At 39.7% G+C, this 24878-nt stretch overlaps 1 protein-coding gene across 1 annotated transcript in view; it reads right to left on the bottom strand.

Moving 5' to 3' along the window:
• Nucleotides 1-3817: 3817 nt before the first annotated feature.
• The window catches only part of pclob (piccolo presynaptic cytomatrix protein b), a 56701-nt gene continuing 35640 nt past the window's right edge, over nucleotides 3818-24878 (bottom strand). The window contains exons 16-36 of the mRNA XM_023403986.2: nucleotides 23479-24529; nucleotides 21358-21426; nucleotides 20995-21021; nucleotides 19241-19329; nucleotides 19020-19095; nucleotides 18790-18915; nucleotides 17291-17399; nucleotides 17016-17083; nucleotides 16675-16913; nucleotides 15693-15740; nucleotides 15458-15588; nucleotides 14442-14468; nucleotides 13905-13998; nucleotides 12873-12944; nucleotides 12220-12532; nucleotides 11643-11837; nucleotides 9285-9426; nucleotides 9126-9184; nucleotides 8228-8365; nucleotides 7987-8132; nucleotides 3818-7203 (exon numbers count right to left, since the gene is read on the bottom strand). Of these exons, the coding sequence (XP_023259754.1) occupies nucleotides 7060-7203; nucleotides 7987-8132; nucleotides 8228-8365; nucleotides 9126-9184; nucleotides 9285-9426; nucleotides 11643-11837; nucleotides 12220-12532; nucleotides 12873-12944; nucleotides 13905-13998; nucleotides 14442-14468; nucleotides 15458-15588; nucleotides 15693-15740; nucleotides 16675-16913; nucleotides 17016-17083; nucleotides 17291-17399; nucleotides 18790-18915; nucleotides 19020-19095; nucleotides 19241-19329; nucleotides 20995-21021; nucleotides 21358-21426; nucleotides 23479-24529 (3363 nt within the window). The 3' untranslated portion in view covers nucleotides 3818-7059. The remainder of the gene's footprint in view (nucleotides 7204-7986; nucleotides 8133-8227; nucleotides 8366-9125; nucleotides 9185-9284; nucleotides 9427-11642; nucleotides 11838-12219; nucleotides 12533-12872; nucleotides 12945-13904; nucleotides 13999-14441; nucleotides 14469-15457; nucleotides 15589-15692; nucleotides 15741-16674; nucleotides 16914-17015; nucleotides 17084-17290; nucleotides 17400-18789; nucleotides 18916-19019; nucleotides 19096-19240; nucleotides 19330-20994; nucleotides 21022-21357; nucleotides 21427-23478; nucleotides 24530-24878) is intronic.

Genomic DNA, 24878 nt, shown 5'->3' with positions numbered 1-24878 from the left:
TCTATGTGTTACTCATTACTGCCTTAACCTAATGCAGTTTAAACTATCCATATTTTTGTATATTATTCAGTCTAATAGTGACAGTATTTTATGTGATATTTCAATAGAAGCAGTGATATTTGTTTTGATCTTAAAACCATTAGTATGGCCTATATTACCTTCCCTCCAGGTGTACAGCATTCCATATTGGGAGCAACAAATTGTTTTTTAACCTCCCTATAAAAAAACACTCAATAAAAGGAGGGTCTGCCGACTACAAGTACCACACACACACAAGCGCACGCACACAGAATACAGATGCAGGTTGTGCTTTTTAAAATGCCCTACAACCTTGCAATGCCTACAACCAGGAGGGATGGGTTAATTTACTGGCTTTGATAGCATAGTCTTTGCCAGTCATCCTGGTAGCATGAGTGGCAGCAGGCAGAGAAACTGTCCCACATGGGAATCACTGCCACACTGACAGCTGTATTGACTTCACACATGTGTGAAGCAAAGTAGAGTAAAAGCTCAATAAATCGCAGTGCCATCAATCATATCTGTTTTATAAGATTGAATTTGTGGCTATGTGCTGCGCATCCTAACATGAATGTATAAATTATAGAACATATACAAGCTCCTGCACCACTGCAGGATATAAAATCACTGTTATCATTTTAAATTAAAGGAGCATCAACAATTTGACTGAATAACTGAATAACAAAGCGATAACATAAAACCTGTGTATGTGTTTGTGTGTGCGTGTGCATGTGTTTGTAATTCAGGCCTGGAGGGAGGGCAGGGCAGCACAAGCAGGATGCTTGGGGATTTGGTTATCAATCGTTGCTTGGCAACCACACACCATCTCTCGTGTCCTCTCACCCTCCCCTCATCCCTTCCCTCCCTCTCTCTCTTTGTCTCTCCCATCCCCACCTCTCCCCCTCCTCTCACTGTACGCTGTGAGTCTTCCCCCCTCAGTTTTCTCCCGTGTTCTCATCCTCTCACTCCTGGTCACATCACCCTGTCCACAGTCTTTCTCACTGCACCTTTCTCACACTCATTTCCCCTGGCAGAGGAACAGATGCACCTGCTGATGGGATGGAGAAAAGTAAGTGAATGGTGAGAACTGGAGAGGTGGCGTGGAGTGGAGAACATAAAAGCAAAGAGCAGTGTGGAGAGGATGAGGAGGAGGAGGCCTCCTCTGCAGACATCCCCATTCAGTAGTTTTTTTTTGGGAACATCTCACACTACATCCTGAAAAGGGAGTGGTGTCGGACTAATAGCTGCACTTCTACTCCTCTCATCACATTCTTACAGATACCAACCGACATTCTATAAGAAACAGATGTTAGATTAGTAGAAGAGCAGAAAAAAAACTCATGGCATATGTCGGACAACTTGTCTTTGTCTCAAGTTAATCCCGATTTCAGAAGAGAGAACCACCTGTAGACATGGACATCCTTGGTTATGATGTTAATGTTATAACATGTAAAAGCACCAATAGTTAAAGATCACTTACACAGTACAGTTAAAGTTGGAGGTATTTGATAGAGGATACTGCCATCTGGAGGAGATGCATTAAAATCACAAGAAAGATACTTTAGCAAATGCACTATTCATTTGGAACATAGTCTTTTTACATAGTCCTAATGTTTGTTGTGTTCATTTTCTGTATGAAGAGTGCACGTATTATAACAATATTCAAAATTCACAAACATAAACATAAACTGTATATTTATAAAAGATGCCCATATCCACGCACACGTTTTGTACATTTACATGTTGTACATATTCATACCTGAATACCCATAATAACAGTATAACAAGCAATGTAAACCAATACTCCAAATGTAAATGATTATATATAGTGCCTGTGAAGTACTAAATAGTCCTTTTCAGTCTCCAAAACCCCAGCCACATGAGTCTTTATTTGGCATGACCCACTATGACTCTAAACTGTGTTTGTGTTGGTTAGATAGAATCTACTAAGCTTATATAAACATAAATGAATACTCTTTAGAACAGGAACTAGAGACTTCTTTAGATATCTATCCAAAGACCTGACTTGAAAGCAGTAAACCTGTGTAATAAACAAAATCAAAAGGTAAAAAATATATATATATTTAGAGTCAGGAGCTGCCAAGTATCTGCTTCTTTATTCCTCTGAATTTATCTAACCATGATGGAGCTTTTACCGCTCAACATCAAGCATGTAATAATGAAACAAAATTAAAAATATCCAATTATTGATAGAGAAAAGTAGGAAGCATTCATTTTTGTCATCAGCATAACAGATGATACCCAGCAGGAGCAGAAGCCAAATTACATTAGATTCAAAGTATTGAGCCCTCAGTGGCACCAGAAAGCATATGAGCAGGAGAAGGCACATTCTTCCCAACAGACTCATTGGAATCAAATTCACTTTCATCAATGCAGAACAAATTTTATGTCTGTCCTATAAGATGTATAATAGGCCTAGTTGGTTGCTTTGTTGTGAAATTGTAGCATAACGTAGCAGCAGCAAACTCCAAACCACACACAAGCACTTTTAGATTGTGATACGACCAATGTGGTGCAATGACAGTGAACTGGAGCAATTCATTGGACTCATCATCTGTTTGATTAAACAGCAAACAAAAGGAACTTTAGAAAAAGTGCTAAATAATCAGTCTGACATAATTATGAATAAGTATAACTAATCCAAGTTGGGGGAACCTGTTTTATGTCTTATAGTATCTTCATGGGCCTGCATTATATGATGCCTTTAAGATGCTACACATCAGTGTTGTGTAACTGCTAAAGTGTTATTTGTTCTTATTTCTGTTCCATGTGTTATTTATTTCCATTAAATTCCTACTTAATGGAATAGTATATTTCACTATTTATTACAATGACCTACAAGAACAGAAGCTCTGGGCTGGTTACAAAAGCTACAAAAAATGTATCATATTTACATTTATTCAACTCTCTAAAAAAATTAATTAATGTAGGAGTTAGTTTTAAATGATTATTACGTATACTTTATCTGCCTTTGGCCCATCTTTTTTTAAGGTTCATCCATCCCTCGTTTGTTAAATCAGGATCAGGAAAAATAATCAATGAATTCCAACAATGGTCACTTCTTTGGCAGCTTTGCTCGACATGTCACTGATTAAACAATGTGAGTCTTACTGCTTCTGTATAAAAGAATTGTACATTTCTTTGTTTTTTCCTCATGAAAAGCCCAAAGATCATGATAAACATCATAAATGAAATTTTTTTAAATTTTGTAGTATAATACCATGCACTTCTTCTAGAACCCGTAGAACCAGGAGAGCTGCTCTGCCCCACACACTGAGTCAGTGCTGCCTCACTGTGGCCATGTCTTCATATTGCAGCTAAATAAAGCTTTAAAGACATGACCCAGCCTGTTGTTGCAGAAATAAAATCTGGGATGTACTAGTCCCAGGTTCTGCTATACTGCAGTAAATGCCCTGACTTTAAACTCAAGAAAAAGGAAGACAGAGTATGTTGGCACGAACTCTCAGTTAAACCAGATAGAGATGGTAATGTGGAGGATAATTTCATCAAAAAAGGTAATGAAAAAAGAAAATGGCAAGTTACAAAAAATGAAAATAGACTGTAATAATAGTAATTATGATGATAAGAAATGGTTTTGTGAAGGGGTTACTTTCTTACTGCAAATATGTTCTTAAATTAAAACCACAGAGTGCATGACTTTGGCACCATCTGGTGGCAGCATCAAAGAAAGCTTTGTTGCTGTTCTTGCTATGACAAGCCAAAATGTCTGAACAAGACCTATTATCATGACAAATGAAACCAAGCTCAACTCTGCATGTGTAATATAGCTCTTCTTAATATTTATTCTTTAGACTCGGGGGGAAACAGCTGATTTTTTTACAGCACAATTTGCATAATATCTCAACACATCCTGTGTACAACCACAAAACCATGACATTAGATTCTTTGTTTTTACACTGAGTGAAAAACAAGACAATTTTACAAGCATATTTCTTTACAGTCAGCATACAGATAAATCTATACATACTCTGTCTCTTTTTAAACATAATCTGTAAGCAAAATATACTGACAAACCATCAACAAAACATGCAACATCCAAAACATAAAGTCTCAGACAACTATTGAAGTTGAATAGATTTTTTTTTTTTTTCCCTTTGTGTTGTTTCAGCCGTTTACAGGACGTGGTTGCACAGATAGTCATTGGTTGACAGCACATGTTTTGATTACACAGTCAACTCCCCTTATACAACTATAGACACGCATTGCTGTACAGTTATTAAGTCTTTTGTGATTTTTTTCGACACTCACATGCTCAAACTTCGGACAATATAAACATTCAATCTTTGTAGAAAATAAACACTTTATGTACACATGTCAAAGGACTTGAGTCACATTCACACCCCTCAGAACAACAACAAATGGATGGTTTCACAATTACAGGCAACAGCTGATCTGAACAAACAGTAATTAGCTTGAAGGAAGTCTAATGAAACACGGGGGGCTAAACAGTCATGACTGAGCATTGAGGGAATATGTCTTTTTTACACCAACTGTTCAGTGGACTATAAGCATGATGTAGTAAGGGTGATTTCTCCCCAGATTGTGCATTGTGTTTAGGAACCCCAACATGTCTGCATGTTTTTCTTTTGCCACATAGATACAAAATGTACACCACAATATTTTCTGCCACCACATACACCATGAGTCAGTTCATTTCAGTGCAGAAACACAAAACACATAGTCTTGCATGTCATGAGAGTTTAAAATGAGACAAGAAAATAAATAATGTAGTAATAATAAAGTGCACAAGCTCCATGTAGATGTTAACGGCTGTTAACATCAATATATATTAAAATCAGTAAAAAAATCATATATTTAATTTCTATTTAATATTTTCTCTCAGTGATGTACAAATTAAAGTCATTTTCTATAAGACCATATGTTCACAGACAACATTTAATTCCAAAAAACAAATGCATTCAAACACATCTATGTTGCATAGAAGTACTTCAAAAGAACCAATGGGTCTAAAAAAAAAAAAAAAAATTAGGGTTGGCACAGCAAAATAATTATCTGAAAAATCAGCCATGTTCCCTTCCTTTTTATATCCTCTTTTTTTTGTTTGATTCAAGTGACATCTTGTTCTAAGTGTATTTGTTGTTTCCTCTGATATATATTTATTTCTAAAAAAAATTGCATCGGCCCTGTGATATGCCTAAATACACCGACAAAGGGTCACTTGATAGTGTACATGTTTTTTTTTTGTTTTTTTTTGTTTTTTTTTGTCATTCTGTAGATATGGTGGCAAAACATGATGTATACATGGGTCACCTGCTCACACGTTAGTGCTGAGATTCGGTCCCATGCATTCTTCTAAACCTTAAATATGACTGAACCCCAGTGGGCCTGAGTGAGTGTTTTGGTCACAGGCAGTGAAAGAGGCTGGTTCACTGGTGTTGCAAAAGGGAGTTACTGTCACAAAACAATGAGTTTTACAGCACAGCCAGACACACAGAGGAACCTTGACATGTGACTGGACAAAAGAACATTTTGTTTTTTTTCTTCATTTTATTTTTAGTTGAAACTCAGACCAGGGGGCTTCACTAATACACAGAAAGCAGAGCTGTCATACTGAAGTGATGACAGTTGCAGATCTACGTATGATTTTTGACACAATTTGTGTGAATTACATGTCCATTCCAACAGTGTAATGACATGGTGGGCTACGCAGAAAGAGAAATCAGCATACTCTCAGCAACTACAACAGCCTTAAAGTAAAACGCTGTACATGTGACACGGATGTGATAAACTCTTGTCATCCTCTACAGTTGGGTTTATAACATTCAACACGCAGCATGTGCTTTGGGCCTCAGAGCACGAGATGCATTTTATTGTAATTCTAATCTGCCCTACACAATAGCATGCCAGTGAAATACCAATATGTCACTGGATGTTGACCTTGACCTTTATTTTGATCCTTCACAGCCCTGTTGAATATCTAGTGGTGCGTCAGTGTGATCAGTGGACCAAAGGAGCCATTTTTCAACAAGATCCTTGAGCTCACATAGGTCCATATTCACATAACAATTATTAAGACTGTCTACACCATAGACTAAAGTAGCCTACTGGATTGTCAGTGCGCCAGCCACAGCCTCAGTCTAACAGAGTTCTTATGTGTATATCTTACTATATATAATCTAATGACAAGAGAACAACTCTTATACAGCATATTGTCTTTAGATATATCTGATAATCTTTGTATACTACATAAACATCACACTGTACAATGTGACTCTGATATGTTCTGTAATCTGCATGTGTGATATCTACATCTGAAGTGCTGTACATTTTATCTCCATCCCATGGCGAAGGTCAGCTGTTTGACTCAGTTCTACATAAAGGCTTTGTTATATGATTTTTCTTTATTGATTATCATACAAACATTATGCATTCCTTCATCTTTAAATATTTCAAGACATCTGATGTCCACACACATCACTACCGTCATTCAGGCATTACGACGATGACTGTCACATGACAAAAAAACACAATGCTATTTCAGTTGATGGTTTTGTGATCAAAGTGAAATTCACCTTCTTTTTTTTTTTGTATCCCAATCTTTCCCTTTGATAGATATGTTAGCTCAGTTGGACACCAAAACAACAATGTCTCATGTGGCTTATGGAAGTGGAACTAAGGTAAGAACGACATCACTGCTCTCAAAGCCATGTGGCTGCTGAGTCTGTTTCAGTGCCTGCTGTGGCATTTGCACATTTGCATCCTACAAGTAAAGTCCACAACCAACAGAGACTGAACATGGGAAGAGGTGGACATGTGCTGGCAGTGTTGGACTGATACATTTATTATGGTATTTGCACATAATTCCCTCCTTCTTTTAACTTATAAACTGAGGAAGTAAATTAAATGGATCTTTTTATTTCCCCTTCTTGAAAATTTTTTTTTTTCATCATCCATTTTAGTCAAGTTGGATCTCTGAACTAATACAGTCTGGCTTCACCTTTCGTTGATCTCCCGCTAATCCTTTTTTTGGCGCGGTGTTCAGGGGTTGGTCTGTGTCGAGCTGACGAACAGCTTGTGCCAACTGACCACTCTCTTCCTCATGTCCACCTTGTCCAGCCAGATGTATGCTTCCCCTATCAGGGTCTTCTTCATGAACTTCCCTCCATTAGACACCAAGAAAAGCTGGAAATACAGTGGAGAGAGGAACACATTTGTCATCGCTCACTCTGTTGCTTTGTGAGTGTTAGCTCATGCACCCATTCCATCTTGAAAAGTGCACCCTTAAAAGCATGTTATCAGCATGAATAATGCAGCACCACTGGGCCAAGCGACAGGGTGTGGCCTATTGATCAATATATACCAATCTTGAAAGAAATAAACAAGTTTAACCTTTAAATCTTGATGAAATATAGATTTATTTGTGTGATCCTTTATTACATATACAACTATAAATAAATGCATTTATATTTGTTACACATTTCCATTCATTTTCCATTTAACACTGACTCAAAAAGAAGTTAGTGAGCACTAAATTGTGCAATTTGTAAGTATTTATTAAACTAAAACTGTCTGTGTAGAATTATCTTTTTAAAGACACTACCAGCTACTTTTAGATGTTCGTATCCTGCAGCCCACAGGAGGTGTTTCAGTCTCCCAGCTGCTACATGAGGCAGCAGACCAGTTTATAAATCTTCCCTTAATGAGGTTTAAGGCTTGTTTTGTCAGACGTTACAAGCCTCCAGCTTTAATTAGCTGCAATGAGCCATTTAAGAGATTTAAGGTTGTTTCTGTCAACCATAAGGGAAGAACCATTTATATGCTATGATTATTAGGTTAATAAGTATATTTTAACACCAAAATATCTGAAAAAAAAAAGAATTTAATGTGATAAAATTTGAGCAGTATGACAAATCCTGTGTGACAGTTAGACGGAGCCACATCTGTAGTGTCGGGTGTCTGTTGTACCTGTATGGCGTGTCCAGTTGGGTTGAGAGGGAATCTGAAGGTCTCATTGAAAGAGGGCTCCCTGTCATGTCGACAAACTCTGGTCTTCTTCTTGATGATCCTCTTCTGAGTGGCCACATTCACCACATACAACTTCACATACAGATCTGAAGGCAAATTAGATAAGTTTAAATAGATATGAATATAGGTTGGTGAAAATGCAAACTATTTTGGTGTGCACAAATACACACTACTTCCAGACCTGGTAGGTGGTCTGGGCTCTTGAACTTGTACGTGATGTTTCTGCATTGAAGGATCTCCAAGACCAGTTGGTCCCCTTCTGTCTTCACCTCCTTCTTGAGAGCGACCTTGATCTCCCCCATCACTTGTGTTTTACCAGCTAAAAGCAACAATGAAAGAGAGACAAGGGTGAGTGGGTGGTTGCACTAAGTACCTGTAGGCAGATTCCTACAGTTGCACAGAGAAGCATTTCCTCCTAGTGTCACTCAAACCTATTTGAATTATTTAACAATGATGCATCACTTAACCTGGGCTCACAGCAGAATGAAACCAGGTCAGAGAACATCCCTTCAGCTTCACATGGGTCTCATCGTTATTTTATTGTAAGTTAAAGGGTTTTACTAAGACAGTGTTAAAATGGTAAAATGTGTTAAATGACTCATCAGGCACCATGGAGATGACCTCATGACCCTCATCTGTGTAACAGCTCTCAGGTCGCAGCCTAAAATGTCTTTGGGCTCTTTGTTACAAATTGAAACTAGAGATGGAAGCGAGGCATCATGACACCTGAGCTACATGAAACATAGATATAGTTATGACAGTGGGTAGGATAGTGTGACAGCCACATCTCGTCCACTATTCTTAGCCAAGCATTAAGTCATTATGTTGGGTAAATATTGTTAATTTATAATAAGCACTTAACTCAGCATTTGACTCCACAATTGAATAGTGCCATTATCAAAATGCAGTATAGAGATAGTTTTGTAGTGGCTGGGTAAATAAGTACATTTAAAAAAAAAAAAAGAAAATAGTGTCATGACACAATGTACCCAGCAGGTGGAGACCTACAACCATGTAAGAAAACATCAGGACATAGCCTCAAGATTTTTACTGTAAAGGAGGACATTTCTGGAACTTGCCTTCATTTTCTGGGGTCCCTAGTTGGTTTTTTTCGGTGCCGTTGGGAATAGTCTTACCACTGTGGCACAAAAAAAAAAAAAAAAAGACAAACATATAAGCATTACTTTATTTGTAAGACATCACATCTGTGCTAGAAATCAGTCATTAAATAGTCTTACATGCGTGGCACTTGGAAAATGGCACTGTCCACTCCAGTGCCCGCCCCCTCTTCCCCATCCAGACCTCCGTAGGCGTCTCCTACAAGACTTGGGGCAGACAGCACCACTGAACCTGAGACATCAGCCAGCCGGTGTCCTGGTCCTGAGGGCAAGAAGAGCAAGTATGCAGGTCAGGAAATATCTATCTATCTATCTATCTATCTATCTATCTATCTATCTATCTATCTATCTATCTATCTATCTATCTAATAAAAAAATTATTTGCATGAACACAGAGCGCCTCCACTGACACAGCGTCGACCACACACACATGCATGTCCAACAGATAAGCTGAAACACTTCACACTCAGCTATCACTCATTGCCAGTGACGCTGTCTGTCACACATAACTGACTGAGCATCACATAACAGCATATCAAGGGAGGAACAGATCAGCATAGATGACAGTTTGTCCTTGAATTTAGCAGTGGTGTGTGTGTGTGTGTGTGTGTGTGTGTGTGTGTGTGTGTGTGTGTGTGTGTGTGTGTGTGTGTGTGCGTGCGTGCGTGCGTGCGTGCATGCGCGCGCGTGCGTGTGTGTGAGAGACCTCATTTAACACACGGCAAATCCCTTTACTTGAAATAAAGGTCACCAAGTTTAATTCACACATGAAAATGAATTTAGTATGAGACAATATCAATGTCCTTTTGTAGACTTGTAATAATTATTTGTTCTTGGCTCTTGGCTGCTGTTGAGTTATGCACATACTGTACAGTATGAAAGAGTGAGATTAGTTCAGGGAATATGTGAAGTGTTTCTGTCTAGACTAAAATTGGAAACATTCTTTGCCTTCATGGTCACAGTGTCCAGTGCTCATCTGCTTTACAATAATTTAAAAAAAATGTGTGGTTAGGTTTGAAAGACAATCTGTGACTCAAAAGCAAAAGCTGGGAATTCTGTTCCTATAGCCAAAAAAAAAATTAAAAAAAATGCACACTTGCATATGCACACGCAGACATTGACAGACTTACATACATGAAAATCATTAAATGAGAGATAGCTGAATTAATTTATTACTTCACTTATTTACACATTTGGTTATATGGACTTAATTTTGTTTCTTGTCTGTTTTTTAGTTTTTAGATGTATTGCATTAGGGTTGATAAGGTAGGATTAGTAATATTTATTACATTTTTCCTATGTTGTCTCACCTTCCCTTGACACTTCTGTTCCTCTCATGGTTATTCGACCGCTTTACTCTCAATGGCCGGTGAGTGCAGAGTGAGCCTCCTGTTGACTTTTGAACCTCTTGGTGTTTCTGTGTTTCCTGGTTTGACTGGTTCAGTCTCACATTTGAGTCCCCTTTGTTTTAAGTGGCAGGAATGGGAAAGGACCGGGTAGGGAGGGGAGACTGTGTGCCATACCTGTGCGTGTCTGTGTGTGTATTTTGTGACTTTTTCTAAGGGTTCATTCATATGGCACACGCATGCACACACACAGACAGACGGCAGCATCACAAAGTCCTCAGTGGCCAGGGAGCAGTAGCCAGGGAAGCTGCAACTGCATGCTGAAATAGCTCTTGACACTGGGCTAACTTATCCCAGAGAGGGACGACAGCATACTGTAATCCTTCATCTTGAGGACATCACACTAAAGACTACGCCTAAACATGAATATATATTGTTTAAGTCATTTTAATCTGGTGCAAGACATGTAAGGGATTGCCATCCCAGCTTGGTTTCTATATCGGGATTGGAGGTCTCCACACTCAGGGTCTGTAGAAACCATATGCTTGGGACTGGCACATGCACACTCCATGTAGAAACAGAGGGGGTTAGCGGCTCTAATTTTGGAGCTAATTAAATATATTTATTCCTTAGTTTGGTTATTAATTGTTCAACTGTGTTAGTAACTCACAGTAATATATCAACTTTATATCCTACTTAAGTAAGTAACAAATAGGTAGCAAATTGTTAATGGAAAATGTCAAATACCATATTTGGAATATTTAGTGCACTGAATTCCAGATTCATAAATATTTAATTTTAGATTTTAGATTTTTACAGCAAGTTAGGTTTTGACATACAGTACCTCAGTTAATTGCATTATTCATATGCCTTGGATTTTTTGTGTAGTGATTATATTTTTAAGTCTGATCTAACTTGGAGGAGGCTGAATTAAAATAAGATCGTTGATAAAAATCAAATCAATTTGTGGTCAGAGAGAAACGTAAGACGAGGAGAGCAGAAGGCAGAGGTAAAATGTTAAGGAGGTGATCTCACAGCAGTTCAGGTTTTCGTCAAACGATCTCGTTGCATGCGCAGGAAAAAAAAGGAAGCATGTCAGAGGAATTGAATCATGGGTAGGGGCAGCATTTACTTGGTTGCAGGCGGGACTGTTGCACGGCAGCCTCGGCGGCGGCAATGGCTATCCCAGCATCCTCAAGGTGAGCCTGAGTGACGCTGCTCTTGCTTTGGCTTCGGGAGGGGCCGTGGGAGCGCAGTTGGCCGTCAGAGGAAGACTTGGAGCTGCCTGGGCTGCTGTGTGACTTTTCCAAAGGCAACATCTGCATGTCTGGAGGAAGACATAATGTGGGTTTACGACTGCTAAGGAGACAACAGCAAACTGTACATGAATTTAATCTGCTGTTAAGTGTAGTTAATATTTTCTGCTCTGTTGCAGCCCTGATTGTGCCATGTTGCAGTTGACAAGCACATGGAGTGCATTTACAGGTCTCAAGAAATTATTAGTATTTCAATTTCTATGGTAACAGCCTCTAGCTGTATGCCAACCGAGTGACCACCTTATAAATGATGGGTCCTCTCACAAATGAAAAACAGCTGAGAATAATACTATCAGTGTCATGATTCAGAATAGTCTCATAGAATAAACTGATTCATGGAAATTGAGGATGTGTATGAAGCTGAAAACAGATTTGTGTGGTGGACTCTTTTACCTTTGCCTGGATCAGGGAAGATTCCATGACTTCTGCTCTTGATTACAGAGTTTTTAGGTGAATCATGACTCCCATCTCCCTGTCCTGGCACTTGACCCTGTCCCATACCATGCCCAGGCCCCATCCCAGGCCCTGACATATGGCCCAGGCTATGGCCGTGTCCCTGACCGTGACCCTGACCTGACCCAGACCCTGGTGGGCCTTGAGTAGCATGGTGGGTTCTGCTGTGCTCAATACTCTCACTCTGCTCCTTCAGAGGCAGCCAGCGAGGAGTGTTGTCCAGCTGGGCAGTGTTTGACAAGTCAATCAACACCTGAGACACAATGAACATACACACACAAAGAGATACAGAGAAAAGATATGACTCTCAGTCGAAGCCCAGCAATCAGCTACATCAGCTAGATAAATATTAAATGATACAGGGGAATAAGGAAAGGAATGTATTTAGCACAAGATAAATAGATCTGCTCACTATACAGATTTACAGGCATGAAGCAGAGCTTATGAGAGTTTGTGAGAGGATAGACACCAGGCTAATATTATTAGGTTGTTTTAAGGACAGAAAATAAAGCACCAGAAACCTTTTGTGCGATTTAAATACAAAATGCATTTGACATTTTCACACACAGGATTCAAATTCCAAAAGCACTCACTTCTCCAAGAAAGTCATTGGAGGAGGATCTGTCATAGTCCCACACTGTCACCTCGAGCGTCTTTTTCTTTAACTGGAGAGAAAGAATGAAGAAGAGGAGAAAGGGGCACGGATTAAGATGAGGGATCTTGTGTGAATATGTATGTGTGTGAGCAATGTGTATAAGTGTGTGAGAGTGCCTGTGTTTGTGTGTATGTGGGTGGAAGTAGTGTGAAAGAAAACAGCTCAGGCACACTGTGTGCAGTGCATGAATGAACGCAAATCTAGGAGGGATACTGTAATGGGCAAAGAAGCGAGGGGTTACACTCGATTTGGTTTGTTCAAATATATGTACATGCATGTGTGCACATACCTGGGAATGTTTATATACTGTATGTCTGTATAGGACTGTGTGGGAAGAGATGGACACATCTCAAGGGTTGGGGAGTGGGTGAATGAGCGATGCAGCAGCATTTTTAAAGCCAGCAGTGAGTCATGATTAACAGAAGCCAGCCCCAGAGGAACTGATGAATCCATTGCCTTCACAGAAGGCCTCTTTCCTCGGACCACAAAAGCCACTGCATCTGCACTCATCCCTCACAGCTGTAATTAGTGTCTGGGTGGTGTCTCTGTCATAAACAACACTGCTTCCGACAAACACAGAGACCCAAGAATAAAAAAACACATACACCCAAATACACAGTAACGCTTGCACAGTGACAGATACAGGTGTATGATCACCAAGTTTCTGTAACTCTTTTAGTTAAAACGACACTCAGTTAGGCTTTCTGTGTTGAGAGTGTGTGAGAGCAGAAATTGTGGCTGTTGAGCTGAACCACGGGACAACGCATGTGGTCAGAATTGTAATAAGAGTATAAGACATCCACTTTGCCCTAAAGCGGCCCGCAGCACATACAGTAACTGCACAAGCAAGACAGAGTGAAGGACTGTGTGCGTGTGTGCGTGCGTGCGTGCGTGCGTGCGTGCGTGCGTGCGTGTGTGGGTGTGTGTGTGGGTGTGTGTGTGGGTGGGTTAATGTTATTCTGCACAGTACCTGCTCCAAATGAATGTTCTTGTAGATTACAGTCTGGTTCCATTCCGGGTTCATGGTCTTCTGGGCATACTTGGTCCTTCTCTTGTTATCAGCACTGATAAGTCATGATATTCAGAATGATTATCAGTAATAAATTAAAAAATTCTCTTCCCTGCTTGACCCCATGGCAAACATTCACCAAACTGTGATATACTCAATAAATGTGGACTGAATAAATGTTCGTAAAAATGGTCAGAGTCCTTTTGTGGAGACAAAAGAAACTAATTCAAATTTCCTTTTTTTTTTTGATTTTTCCGTTTTTACAAAGATACAAAATCACACATTACTTCAGAGATAGGAGCTGAGGAATGTTAAAAGTGAGAGGCACAGAGAGAAAAAGCAATGATAGGAGTGTTCTTAAACACCATGAAATACAGCAGATAATTGGACAAACAACAAAGGCCACAACAAAAGGATGGAAAAACCACTTTGGAGACGTAATTTACAGAAAGAAAAAACATAACACCAACTAAAAAGCAAAGATCAGCACCACACTACCTTGCATTCTGGACAACCATGACTTGGCTGAGGGAGTCCAGAAGAGGAAGAGGAGGGCAGATATCACAAACAAGAAAAGCAAAAACACAAAAAACAGTCAGAGAAGCCCAGAGAGCTCAAAGAAAAGCTAGTAGAGGATAGAGAGCTGAGGCAATCAATATTCTATGCAGGGTGTATCACTGTTTTTGTGCCGGAGCAATGTATGTGACGCAAGACCAAAAAAAAAAAAAAAAAGAAAAAAAAAACTCACAATGATTACAATCGGCTCGTGGGTGAATTTATAATTCACTATTCTGAACTGTTGGCTGTGCACTTCACTGCTAATGTCAGACAAATGGATTTCAAAATATTCTTCAAATGAAACAGCAGCGGAACAAATGTGCTCTCTTGCAGAGCTTTCATTTCTAACCTATAGAGCAGAAGTAGAAAGGGTTTATAATCTCATAAACAGGTCTGATGGGGTCATTATCCAAGAGCAGATACTGCTACAGAGCAGATAAAGGCTGTATCGATCCTTTCTCTTGCTATTCACTCGGCTCCTGGGTAGACAGTGGAGCAGATAGGGCTAAGAGGAGGAAGCCTGGGTTGTAATACAAGGGGACAATGCTGAAGCACTCCCTCTAGTCAAACGTGGGAAGAGAAAGAAGGGCTTGTGAATTCAACGTATATGTTTACACATGTAGGCTGTGTATGACCAGGTAATCTGACACTTTATAATGTAGCAATATGGCAAAGGATCTCCTCTCACTGCTTTGTTACTGCGTCAAAAACACCCATCCATTGATTCATAGAGACTGAATCAAATGACACTACAAATGACTGCCTCATACCATCATGTCCTGCCTCACTCTCTCATACAAACTGCAGTAGTTAGTCAGTTCCATACAGCACAGTCAGTACAACGTCAGAAAGAAATAGAGGGGGGTGGGGAGGGTGGGGGGATAAGACAGACACAGAAGCAAAAAGGCAGACACAGACCAGACATCACTGAACACTCGAACACACTCAGAACTCACCCTCTCCCTGGTAAGAGGTAGACCTTGACAAAAGGGTCAGAGTAGCCGTCGTTGTCCCTTGGGGCTAGGTTTCTAGCCTGCAGGACGTGGACGATCAGGTTTCCTAGGTTCCTGTCATAGTTGATCTGGAGCTGAGGGGAAAAAAGAGCGGTTGTAGGGACCAAACTACTGTGCTGCATCTTTATTTTGTCGCTGTCCAAAATTGCTCTAGTGCTTTTTGAAAGTGTTCTTTTACCTGAATGTCTCCAGTGATGGGATGAGGCATCTTCATAATCTCTGTTGGCTGAAACAGGAAAGAATAAAAGTTGCGATGGTTATGAATCGATTGTTTCATGATTAGTTAAATAGACGCTGACCTGATATACAAAGAAAAGTTCCTAACAGACTTCAGCCAATAGCTTGCAGTAAATAGTGCTCTCTTGAAATATATAATGTGCTGTCAGCTAACAGATGAAAGGGTTGTCCTTGCTGAGATGCAGAGTAAAGATTTCTCACTAGATCTATGAGCCTCAGGAGAGATTTGACTATGTCTGCAGTGTAATTGACTGGAAAAGTCCTCCAGTGAAGTTTGAGAAGGTTAATCAATTATTTGAGCTTCTTAAACATTAATAGAAAAAAAAAGTCTAATTCAGTTTAGACCATTTTCAAAGTACAAACGTATTTTTACTTTCTATTTCATGTTTTATACTAGGTATTCATCAACATTTGTGTAACATAATGCATCTTCTTTTTTCTGTCAATGTGAAATGTGTTTCAAGAAATCAAACATTTAAACATTTGTTTATGATGATGCACTTATGCACATATTGCCCATGTCATGTGTAAAGCACACCTGCAGCCGGGGCCATGCACTCTGTCACACTGTTTTATTGAGCCATTATAATTGGTCTGTCACTCTCTGATGAACACAGTCACACCATTTGACCTTCCCATGCAACCTCCCCCTTTGTAGTGTTGTGTGATGTAATACTGATGGAATCACAGCAGCCAGGGTGCATGACAGATCACACAGGGTTCCAGAGACAGCTGCTTAATACAGATCCATCTTTTTATTTATTCAGTCTAGACTTTTATTTTACGTAAAATACCAACCTCTGACATATGAAATAGTTGTAGACTATTTATATTTTTTCTTCTAGTCACGTTGTAAACTGAACTCCTTCACAATTGAGGAGTGTGTTTGAGCAGAAAGTATGCGAAGAAGTCAAATCCACTACCTTGTGTCGCTGTTTTTTGTTTATGGCAGGGGATGCAGGCTGACCAGGGCTCGGCACGCCGCTGGAGGCAGCCGATCCAGTCCCCGAGTGGAGGAGGGCTGAACGCTCTAGTGCAGAGAGGACCCCCAAACCTCCAGGCCCGATTCCTGTCCCAGCCACACCAGGAGCCTGCTGCTGGGACACCTTCTGCAACTCTGCAGCCAACTGCTTAGGATCCACACCAGGGGAACGCTGCCCGCCTATTGAGACAAATGTGTATAGTAATGCACATTGTGTTTCTGTGATATAGGTACACAGATACATGCATGCATGCAGACATAACAGCAAATCCTTGTACATACCAGCCTTAAGCTGGACATGGTGCTCCAGGGCTTGTGGGTGCTCAGGGTCAGACAGCATGTTAAGGTCACTGTTTGGATCCATACAGGAAATTTATAATGGAATATCAACCAGTGTATCTTAGCAGTAATCATCGAGTGATATTTGTCAGATGAAGGGGTGTGGAATGAATAGAGGGAGGAAGGAGGAGAGAAGGTGTGCGGAGTCACCATATTGCGACTAAACATGTAGGAGTTTCAGTGGGACGGGGGGATAAATGATGACAGATGTAACTCACAGTCTCACGCAGAGCTCCGCCTCTGCACATGGCTGGCCCATGATGCACTGCACCTCTTCATAAGTCTTTCCTGTCAGAGGGACCCCATTCCACTCCAACACCTGCATTCCTGTGGTGTGAGGAAGGCAAGCAGGCAGATTCAGAGACAAAAGGGGGGGTTATCAATTCCTGGATAGTATGTTTTATGGCCTGGTGGCCAAATGCATTTCACCCCATTTCTACATATGAAACATGTTACAGTCTGGATAGTGCAGCAACGTACATGCTTACATGACAGAAGCAACACTTCAATTTGTAGCACACAGAGGGGAAAATTTATTTTCTATTTAGTTTTTGTGTTGACATGACACTGTATTATTACACACACAGCACAGCAACCAGTATATTAATGATATATTATAGACAAAAGTCAGTGCACAGCAAACTCAAAAGTCCACCCCAAGGCCAGAGCTGTATGAGGCCTCACTTACATTAATGAAACCTGGTCTTCAGATTAGACTTCTGCTTATGAAGCAACTCACCAGCTGCTGTGACAATAAAGGCTTGAATTAATAACTCCATAGCCTTCTGCATGAGCCAGTGCACATTTAGATTATTCCCTCCGCTCTCTCTGTATAATTCACCGTATCCTCCTCCGCTTTATTTCTCTTTACACCTAAAGCCATGTTCCGCTGCTATTCTCTTCAAGTGAAACATAAGCATCGCATTTGTATAATTACAATTCGGCATATGCTAGAAAGTAAACATTTCCTGCCTGACCACTGTTACTATTCCTCTATTACAACTAACAATGCCATGAAAGGACCCAATCTAACCTTGTCTCTTTTAGTCTTTAAATGGAAAACGAACAAACACACAAACAAAAGAATGAAATATATGAGACGAAGAGAAAATACATTCGCTGATCTGACTTTCAGCCCCTCCCTTGTGCAAATAAGCAAAGTCATGGCAGTCCCTAATGTGGAGTTGCCAGTGAAGAGAGAAACTAGAACCAATTTTGTCCTAAAAATATCCTCAAACTGTGGGAATTTTCATGAATATTCCATCTCTTCTCAGTTAAATCAATAATTTCAGTAATTTCAAATAATTTAAGATACAAATTGGATAGGATTTTTCTTTTTGAAGGGTTGTAAAGCTAATTATTGTGTGTGTGTTTGAGTATGCCTGCTTTTATGTATTCGTGTGTCTATAGCGATGCTAAATATAGCCTAATGACTAACACAGCCCAGTGCTGCGGAGGGTGAGTTGACAGGCTTTTTCTGTGTTTGGAAGTGATGTCTCAGAGAATGAGACATGACAGACCACAACACAGAAGGCTACAGCAGCCTCTCGCATCTCCATCTGGAATTCAGTGATTCAGGCAGGGATTTTCACTGAATAAGAATAGTTTGCTAATAATAGTTTAAAGATTTACATTCACTGATGGCCAATTATGATAATAGTCATGGGACTGCCCACAGGAGCACTTTTATCGCTTCCTTTTCTTATTCTCCTCTCACCTTCTACAACTTTTCCTGTTTGTTCTGCCACACCACCAGGGATGACCTTGGCAATGTAGGCTCCAATCTCTCCTCTGCTCCCTGGAATGTCCTTCCCACCTACTACACGGATCCCAAGTCCATTCCCTGAGGGGAAAATAAACACACCAAATCCTTATTAGCAAAACAGTGATAATAATGATTGTGTGCATAGTTCTTGTATGTCTGTGTGCTCCGTGTTTGCCTTATACCTGACACACTGGTGTCCTTCAGGTCTCTCTTAAGCCTGATGCGAGTGTGAGGGAAGGCATAAGGGACCAGTTTCATCTGAGAGAGATTTTAAAGAATTTACAGCATGAAGAAAATAGGTTTCCTTTCATAAAAAAAACAGGTCTACATACCAGAGATTTTCAGTAAGAAAACCACACAGAAGATGTGGTGTTGAGTTGAATGTTGTTTGTTTGGATCTCACCTGTCTCCGGTCTGAAATGTTTCCACCCTGCGGATGCCCTTCTCTTGGCTTATCAAACCAATCTGTCTCCTCTCTCCTCAGGTGGTACGCTAGGCAGGGAGAGGTGGAGGTTAAAATTCACATAAGCACAATCACAAATCCTCTGTGCCCCTGATAATGTAATAAATCTCTGCTTGGGCAACTTGGGCAGAGATCAATCTTTTGGAGAATCTTTTCTAGTATTCATCACAGAGTTTGTCCATCCTCCCATTTGCACAAATGCAGGAAGATCACTGATCTGTCCTGACTGGATAGGTGTATAAACTCTGCTCCATCGTATCCATACCGTCTGTGAGATCAAATGATCCCTGCAAGCACTGAATGAAGGATGAATACATTTCAAGAGCATTTTAAGTTCGGCATGCTTTTGATCTCATGCAGTGCTCCTCGTCTGAGTATGAGGGCTCTTTTTGGTCCACATTTTCATAGCTGCTGTATATGAAACATTGTTACTGAAAGAAGCCCTTGGAAATTATTTATTACGATATTTAATAATTTCAGTCAAAACACTGTGGATTGGAGTTGTCCCATTGTATGTTTTTACTCCATTGATAATAATAATAATAATAATAATAATAATAATGATAATGATGATAAACCTAATTTATGTAGCCATCTCCAAACACTTGTTTGTAATGTAATTTTTCTTAACAAAATAATTAAGCGGACAAGGGGAAGACATATCTACATGTATCTAATTCTTTACCTTCCACTGTAGTTTAGGATCAAAAACCATATAACTCTAAATGAAGTGGTATTGTACTATGTAAATATATTTAGTAAGTACTGTAAGTGCAGTGTGCTGTCAAACTTTAACAATGATATGTGACATCTGAAAGATTTTGGATGCCTTGTGCCACATTTTACCAGCATCTTTGCAAATCTCAGAAAACTTTCAACTTTCAGCTCAATTGAAAAATGATCTAAAAGCCATGGTAACAAGTCAGGTTGGTGATTAATGTTCTACATTAGAAATATGAGTCATCATCACTTTGGTGTCCAATGTAATAGATTGTCACTAAGGATAGAATGTGCACAGGTCTGCCAAATGTCTCTTTGTATTATCAGTGATCTAATTTCTCCAAGAAGATGCACCAATAATGATGAAGAGAAATGGCCTGATGGCCATTTATACTGAAGGTAAATGTTGCCTGTTACCCATGTGATTTTGGGTTAGAAAGCACTTATCAGTTCTTGTCAGAGTTAAAGTTTTCTGATCTAGAATCATTAAACAGTGGCAGCATCGACCTTCAGAATTTTGGATAATATGCCTTAACATACCGTACATGTATATGAAAAGCGATTTAAACATATTTTTGTGGTAACACTTAAGCATGATCACACAATATACACGTGATTTTCTTTTTTTTTTTTTGCAAAAGTGCATGAACATGAATACTGGAAATGGGTCTGATATGCTTACAGAACCACAGTCATTCCAAATGATGTGTAACTCAAATCACTACAATATGTGACACATAAAAGTCATCTAGTGCCATTAAGATGGGTTTCATTCCAGAATGGATCTGACATGTCAGCTACTAGAGATCTGCTAAATGACATGTATTGTATACTATTGAGATATGGGTCATTCCAGAATGAGTCTGGTATGTTTACAGAAATCAATCAGAGAAGTGGATCATTCAGAACCATGATGTGCGGCATGGAGGCATACAGTCGCTATGTAACTACATGGGAATTGAATGCTGTCTCACCTTCTATATTCCAGTTTGGGCCTCCAGCTGGGGTACAAAGTTGTATATTTGTTTTTAGAAATGCGTCAACATACGTTCATTAATCTAACAAACTACAGGAACTGTGCTCAGACTAGATATGTATTGTGAGTATACTTCAGCACATGCACTGAAAGCAGTCAATGTAAGAGGCATGCTTGAAATTACTGCAAGTCTGACATTAGAAGACTGTCGGATGTTTACAAATTTAAGCAGAAGCATTATGAAAAACATATATGATACAGTTTAAGGGGGGAAAAAGCCATCTATCAATTAATGTAAGATTGAGCCACAGTAGTACCATGAGTGTAGGGGGTTCTTAACTAGTACTGTGAGATACTCTACCGTGTCTGATACTTTCATGAAAGATTCTGGCATCATCTCTGTTCAGAGCCAGCATGGACTCACTTAGTGCTGTAATCAAGGCAGATGGACACTTTTATGTGAGGTCAGGACAAATATCACCTTCTCATCAAGAATTCAACTACACTGATCCTTCGTAAATGGTCCAGGAATAAAGCTAAATTCGACAAGACATAGTTGTTACTATTATGCATAGTGATTCTTGTCTGATAATCGATGTGGATCACATTAAACCCTCTCAAACTTATCCCTAATCAGGCAGGTGCTTTTCACTTTTGGGCCACTGGCCTTAATATTGTATTTTTTGTCTAAGTTTACTTGTTTCTACGAAATGAAAAACACACTGTATCTAATTGCCTAACTTTTCATACTGCATATTGATATCTACATATATTGATTTATCTAACCTAATGGAACACTGCCAATTCCACACTTACGAAGATGGAGATAATATATGTCAATATTTTCTGTCAATTACGAGGGGACATGGACATCTCACATAGCAATGAGACATCCACAGCAACAACCAACAAGCAGAAAACATTCACTTTTATTTAGATGGAAATGGAGAACATGTGTTGCACAACATGCAAGGATGCAAAATCAGATACAGATAGAAAATTAAAGACATATTGAAACAAAGACATACAGTCAACACAACATAAATTAGACATAATAATATGATGCAAAATGTAAATTTTAATAGTGCGCATAACTGCATGACAGTCCATGAGAGAAGGTCATTGCATTGCAGTGAGGGTTGACATGTGGAAAAAAAACCCTGCAAATTGGATTATTCTTAAATTGGTAGATTCATCACTGACTTGCCAAGAATTAAAGAGCAATATCTACACAAAGTGATTGCCTTGATTGTGCAGAATACTAAAGTACACTCACACCACACCATGATTCAGCAGTATTCCTTTAAACTTACTGCTGCTAGTTGTTCTCCAAAATAGCAGGAAGGGTGACTTAGAAAAGTAAATATATACATCTTTTGGGGACCTACTGACCTACTTCTCGAAAAGCCACTATTTTGCTCTGCAGATTGTCGGAGGAGGGCTGAGAATCCCCAGACACTCCTTGTCATACCTTCATGTAAAAGTCTGCTACCACAGGTCTCTGCAGCTAACACAGCTTCCAGATGGTCTATACAGCACGTCCGACATTCTAAATGCCATTAACCAAACATTTTATTTCTGTTTATGAGGCACTTCGCATATGAGAAGATGATTAAATATTACATTGTTATGTTTTAAGATTGTTTCTGCTATTTAACAATGACTTACACATTACACACTTTAGGGCTTTTTCATAACACAAAGCTTACTAAAAAATACTAAAAGTTGGTATCTCGTTTTTAAAGATTAAAAAATACTCTTATTAGAATCTACCATTCATTCATTCTGTCAGTAAGTTTCTGAAAAAACAACTCTGCAACAGTGTCTGCCACTATATGCCACAACCTCTCATAACTGAATATTTATGCAGGAGTGAATCCTCAATAATAATAATTACATCTGCCATGCATTATATGCCCAGCGCGATAATGATATTCTGTTTAGGGTGACTGCAAAATATGATTTTTCAATAATAATAATAATCATAACCATAATTATGGATTTTCAGTTAATTTTGGACTCACTAAGAATAAGGCAGCTATAACGTGGACAACATGTTTTCAAGCCCATAGAGTTTGTGCAAAGCAATTCTGTCACCACTGAGTTATAATATTAAGGATCATCATTTTACTGTGAAGGACTAAAGCTTTAGCAAAATAAAAAGACAAAGCATGCTGATGAAATAACAGAACAAACATGGATAGAACTGATAAGTGCCATACATAAACTCAGGCCAGGAGTGTTATGTATCGGTGAGTAACAAATTAAAGAGAAAAGAAATAGCATGCAAACATCTAATGTGATATTTACTGTGACAGAGAAAAATATATAGTGACAAACAACCAACAACAAGTATATGGAGCGATCATGATTGAGAAAGAACCAGTTAGTGCACAAAGTCAGTAAGACCACTCAGCATTAGCATGCATAACAAGCAGGTCCACACAGTCGAGTTGCTGAAACAGTCTGAGGCTCCATTTACCTTCGCTGTCAGACATGGCACCTTGCAAGTCATCCATGATGAACGCAATGTCTCGATCATAGCCACGTGTCCGAGATTCCTCCCTCATATGTTGCTGCACCTCTGGCAGGGAATGGCTAGACCCAAACTGGTCCCTGGAGTCAGCAGAAATGGGAGGGAGAGGTCCAGCTGAGGCTCGAGCCATGCCCATAGGCTGCCCCACTGGGCTCAGAGGGCTCTCTTCCTCAGAGTTCTGAGCCACAATGGGGATACGGCCCCGGCTTTGGCTTATAGGTAAACTAGTGGGCTTTGCTCTGGCCACCCCAGGGGCAAATGCTGCATCCAGGACCTCTCCCTCTGTTTTAAGTCTGAGTGAAGAGCTGGATAGGTCCCGTTTGATGGATAGATCCAAGCCATAGACAGAAGAGGGGCGGGAGGAGGGTCGTGATGAAGGTCGGGAACGAGTACCACTTGGGTAGGTGCCATCATCCTGGCCAGTGGCCCTGATAGTGGATCCCAGTCCAAGGGACTGTCCAAGATTAAGAGAACCAGCTAGGTTGGCCCCCAGTGAGGAACCTAAATATTTTTGCTGCTCTGACAAGTTCTTTCTTAGCCCAAATGTAATCTCATCCTGTAGCAACCTAGCTCTAGCAGCCAGATTGGTCACAGAGGAGGCCCCAGATCCCATGTAGCTGCCAAAGTCAGGCTCCAGGTCCCTACTTTCCTGAATTGGAGAAAATTTAGTGACGGCCTTCGGGTCTATTAGGGCCTTTTTGTTTTTCATTTGTTTCTGGTACAACACAGCTGCTGGGAGTTGCTTCGCAGCCTGTTTTTCAAGGGTGAGCCTGCCAATGCTATATTTCTCTCCTTTAGGAAAGTGGCGAAAACTGCTGTCACTGGGGAGATACTGGGGTAGGCCCAGACCTGTTAAGTGTTCTAGCCCCTCAGTTCCACGCCTAAACTCCTGCTTGATTTGCTGCTTCAATAGTTTCAGCTCATAAGGCTCCTCCATAGTGTCGTCTTCTCCTTTACCATAACCCTGAAGCCGAGATGAACCTAAAAAATCTGCCACCTAAAAGGGAGAAATATGACACACATTTAGTGTTTCCTGAATAGTAATGTGACTTAGTAGTAAATACTATGTGTTACATATAGCTCCAGAATAGGTGATTAATGGTGTATAGAAGTGACCAGACAGATCCATTGTGTCTACATTTGTTTGTGAGAAATGTAGTATAAGCTCAACAGCTAAAGCACTATTTTGCTGTCATACATTTTGTTTCATTTTTAACAGGCTATAAAATGCATAGTATATATATTCATAGTAATGTTCTAATATTTTGAAATTCTGGATGTTCAGTGAAAGATTAGTGAAACTAAAAAGCAAACAAAAAATATACATACTGTACTGTATATAAATA

This window comes from Seriola lalandi, unplaced genomic scaffold (genome assembly GCF_002814215.2).
Source record: "Seriola lalandi dorsalis isolate HSWRI2012SDOR001 ecotype SW California unplaced genomic scaffold, Sedor1 jcf7180002054188, whole genome shotgun sequence".
Classification (NCBI taxonomy): domain Eukaryota; kingdom Metazoa; phylum Chordata; class Actinopteri; order Carangiformes; family Carangidae; genus Seriola; species Seriola lalandi.
This window is presented reverse-complemented; position numbering and strand designations above follow the sequence as displayed.